This window comes from Neolamprologus brichardi, chromosome 15, assembly GCF_056152115.1.
Source record: "Neolamprologus brichardi isolate AB-2024 chromosome 15, ASM5615211v1, whole genome shotgun sequence".
NCBI lineage: Eukaryota > Metazoa > Chordata > Actinopteri > Cichliformes > Cichlidae > Neolamprologus > Neolamprologus brichardi.
The window spans coordinates 30,106,525-30,110,844 of NC_142118.1; the positions used below are offsets into that span (position 1 = coordinate 30,106,525).

The 4,320-nt window shown below is 38.5% G+C and overlaps 1 protein-coding gene across 1 annotated transcript; it reads left to right on the plus strand.

The window, feature by feature from the left end:
* Positions 1-265: 265 nt before the first annotated feature.
* LOC118455991 (uncharacterized) lies at positions 266-3,997 on the plus strand. Its single transcript, XM_087852260.1, has 5 exons — positions 266-371; positions 464-1,465; positions 2,907-3,065; positions 3,504-3,599; positions 3,677-3,997. Exons 1-5 carry the CDS (start codon positions 369-371, stop codon positions 3,995-3,997), a joined length of 1,581 nt encoding a protein of 526 aa, XP_087708386.1. The 5' UTR covers positions 266-368.
* Positions 3,998-4,320: the final 323 nt, after the last annotated feature.

Consider the following 4,320-nt stretch of genomic DNA (forward strand, 5'->3'; position numbering starts at 1 on the left):
GTGAAGGTTACAGATCATTTAGAGATGGGCAGTATTTCAAAAACAACAAGCTTTTAGGATTGCAAGATGCTTGCATTAGTTTAGCTTTGTATTTTGACGACTTTGAAATATGCAACCCTTTAGGAACATCTCGAAAAATTCATAAAATAACTGCAATAAATAACTGACTCTGGGAAAGTGTCATTTGTTGCTACAAAGCTCTCCTCTTGGTTTATGGAACATTACAGATCATATCAGCTTGACAGCAGCTACGAAGATCTGGAAATACTTGACCCAGAAGATTTGAATGATTACCACCCTTTAGCTGAATACTGCGTAGCTGGACAACTGATGGTGACACCTGTTACGTGCCTCCTGCATTGAAAGTGATGGTATGTGTTATTCTTAAATAGTTTTCAGTTGATTACTTTGAATTGGTTAATTATTTAGACTTGCGCCCTTTTTTTTTGGTTTGTCTTCACAGGCACTGTTACTGCGAGTCCACGTCAGTCCAAAACTTATCAGAAAAATCCAACTGTCCACTGTTCCAGAATCTGTGAAGCAGCTTCAAGATGAACTACAAGCAAAGCTTGGACTTGAAGGTGACTTTGCAATACAATATGAAGACCCAGATTTTGGGAACGCACTTTGCAACCTGATGGATATTAATGAGCTACCTGCTGGACGGGCAGTGTTGCACCTCATTTGGGAGGAAAATGCATCAGCCTCGCCACCACAGACTCCATCTGATCATAGCGCTATCTCATCTATTGATACAGCCAGTGTGAGTTCAGCATCTTCTTTCAGCCCATCCTCATCCACCCAGACCTACATGCGTAGCACTTCACAGTGGCCAAATCCATTTCCTATCCCAACCTTTTCCTATGATGTAGCGTTAAAACTTCGCAAGGGCAATGAGGTATATGAGAAAGCAGGGGCAAATTTAAGTGTAACAAGAGACATCAAGATGGAAATTCTAGACAAGCTGGCACAAGAAATGTTTGCAATCAAAGCCTACCCTGACAAGAATGAAATAACATCTGTTGCACAGGAGCTAGTTTCCAAACATCCCTGCCTCAAAGAGCCTGGCAATGGCACAGGATATGATGGTTGGGCAACAAGCATTAAGTTCAAGCTTGGCAACTACCGTTCCAAGCTAAGTCAAGCTGGATGTAGTGAAGTTGCAGTCAATCGAAAAAGAAAAGGGGAAGAAGATGACAGTGGCTCAAATAGATTTTCCTTAAAGAAACCAAAGCGAGGTGAAGTCAACTTTATCCCTGATGTCCCAGAAAACTACAATGATGAGTCTCTTGAAAATGAAAGATGCATTTTGGAAGATGAAATGAAGAAGAGGGATAAGAACATGGCACTCATCACCCAAAAGATGGACATCACATTCTCTCTCAGGAGGAAAGAAGTTGTGGAGATGCAGCCCTTGGTCAAGGAAATGCAGCTCAGATGGCCAGCTCTCTTCTTGAAAGAACAGGTAAGATAATCTCTTAAATATTTAAAGGAAAACTTCCGGGTTTTTTTTGTTTGTTTTTTTCAGTGTGGTCTTATTTCTAGAATGGAAAACGTTGATTTATTCACCCAGACAAATTTCAAGGCAATTGGAGTTGTTAGAAAGAAATTTTAATCCCAATGTTACGAGTCAGTCGTTTTGCAGGAGAGAGCTGAGCCACGGTTATGGGGAAAGGATTCACTGAGACAACTAAGAAATGCCTGAATTAAGCCAAAAACCACTCTGGAGGGTTTTTAATTTAAGGAAATCACTTTAAAATGTGTTTAAAAGCTCCAAAAAGTTGATTTTTACATGATATAGGACCGTTAAAATTTCTTCTGAACAACTCCAAATGACTTGAAACTTGTCTGGGTGAGTAAATGAACGTGAGCTCCATTTCTTGTGCCCTTGAGAAGCATCTGTTTGTATCACTCCAATATCTTGTAGAAAAGGTTGAAGGCTACCGTTGAGCTAACAATGCTAATGGTAAAATATAAAAAAATAGTTGGCTCTAAAAATATGAAGCTAATTTTGGTATTACCAACAACTCTATTGAAGTGAAATCTATTTACTTGTCAACTTACTGTGTATAATAACGGATTGCTTTTATTTTCCTCTTCTCTGGGCACCCAAAGCGCTTTACAATTCCACTACTCACTCACTCTCACATTAACACATCGGTGCAGGGAAACCACAGTTGTAGCCACAGCTGCCCTGGGGCAGACTGACAGAAGCGACGCTGCCATATCGCGCCATTGGCCCCTCTGGCCAACACCAGTAAGCGGTAGGGTAAAGGGTCTTGCCCAAGGACACAACGACCAGGACAGAGAGAGCTGGGGGATAGAACCAGCATCCTTCCGGTTACAGATGAGCTTCCCAACCCCCTGAACCACGGTCACCGCAATGAGTTGTCTTCACTGGGCATCTAAAATCTTTTGGTGGTGACCCTTAGCAGGCAACAGCCATGAAACTCACAGAACAGGATTGAGAAAGTCACTTGCATGTTATGAAAGTATCCAAATTTGACCACAGGATGTTATTCTTACTTCATTCTTACATAACTATAAAATTAATAAAATTTTTGCATTGAATTTAAAATACAATTTATTGATTTATTTATTTTCTGCAATGCATCCTGTAACAATTGAAACCATTATTTTGTCTTATCAACATTTGATTAGGTATTCTATAGACTTCCTGTAAAATCTGCCGATCAGATTTTTCTTCTTTTTTTCTTTTTTTTTAAATGCGTCAGTTATAATTTGTACCACCACTAAATCCAATCAAGGCCTGACCAATAGATCAACCGAGACTAACTAAATGTTTTGAAATTAAGCTGTTTAACCAAATTTGAAAACAATGTGATTTTTATATAATGTACCTTTTAAAAGTTTTCTTCTATATTTTTTTTTTTGTTGCTTTGTAGATTTGTGCGGAATTCTCACGCATTACCACCAAGGATCTCATGGGGACCTTCATGACTGCCCTTGACACTTACTCACTTCGGCTGATTAAGCTGTATCGAATTAGAAAAGCTGCTTTCCGCAATGACATGGATTCCCTGTTGCAGAAGTTTGATGAACAGGTAATATATAAAATGTATTTGTGTCTGGTTTATGAGGAACCTAAAGTTCCCACTGTAACAAAAGATACTTTATTAAATATTTACTAAATTGATGTAAAAAAAATTTCAAAAAGTGTGTCCTGAATGGGATTATAAGCTAACAAGCAGCGCTGTGTGTTTGGCAGATGGCAGGTCATGACAGACAGTTCAATTCTCATCCCACTCATGGCACTTTGTTATAAATGTTGTAATAAGTGTGCTACATTTGTTGCACATCAAAATTACTTAAAAAAAACCCCCAAAAAACCCTGACAAAACCATGAGCAATTATCTGGAATAACTCATTTCAACATCTTATTTCTTAAGGCTGTATTTTTAGCAACAACACTTAATGTGTTTTAAAAACAAAATGGTAGGTTTATAAATGAGACTGAGTCTTATTTGATTTCCTTGTTTTAGGTCTCAAACATAGTCCAGCATCGACGAACCATCAGTTTGGAAGGGTTACCGATATTTGTTCGCGACGACGAGACCAAACTCTTCTTAACATGTCTGGTGAGCATGCAAATCTACTCAATCTTCAGTTTTGGTTTTCAGAGACTTATATGTACTGTTTTTTTTATTTTGCATAGGATACAGATTCAGTTGAGAGGGCAACCCGAGGTGTTACGGTGGGCATCCTCACTGTTCTGGAGGACTACGTGGGACCCAACTTGCAGTCCACAGTGGTCAACACTGCCATTGTTTTGGAAGAGGACATTATTCTTGATGATCTGCCAGACCTTCCCACTGCCTTTGCCTACCTGTTTGGCCTACTTTATGGGCTCAACATGGAGTTTCCCAAAGAACTCAAGTACACATTTGAAGCTGTGCAACACATTTTTATGGAGTTGACATCTACCTGTTCCCAGAGGGTTAGAAGTTTCAAAAGCAAGCTCTTAACCAAAGTCTAACCTATTTGACAACATGTTCAACTCAAATGCAACTTGTGTCAAACAGAATGCAGCAATTTGTTTTGATTTACAGTTTTTGGGTTTTGTGGTAAGTTGCTCTGAAAAAGGTTAATTTCTGGCTTTAAGAAAACGGTAAGGTGCAGAAAGTTCTGAATCAATCTCTTCTGTTCTAACTTTACTTAATGTAGCTTGCATGACTGACTGCAGATTTCATGTATAACAAGTTTTTAAAAAATGTTGAAAGTGTTTATTCTAACTTGAACTGTTTTAAACATTTTTTATAATCTGGTTTTAGGTACATTTGTACTAGTTTTATAACAAAT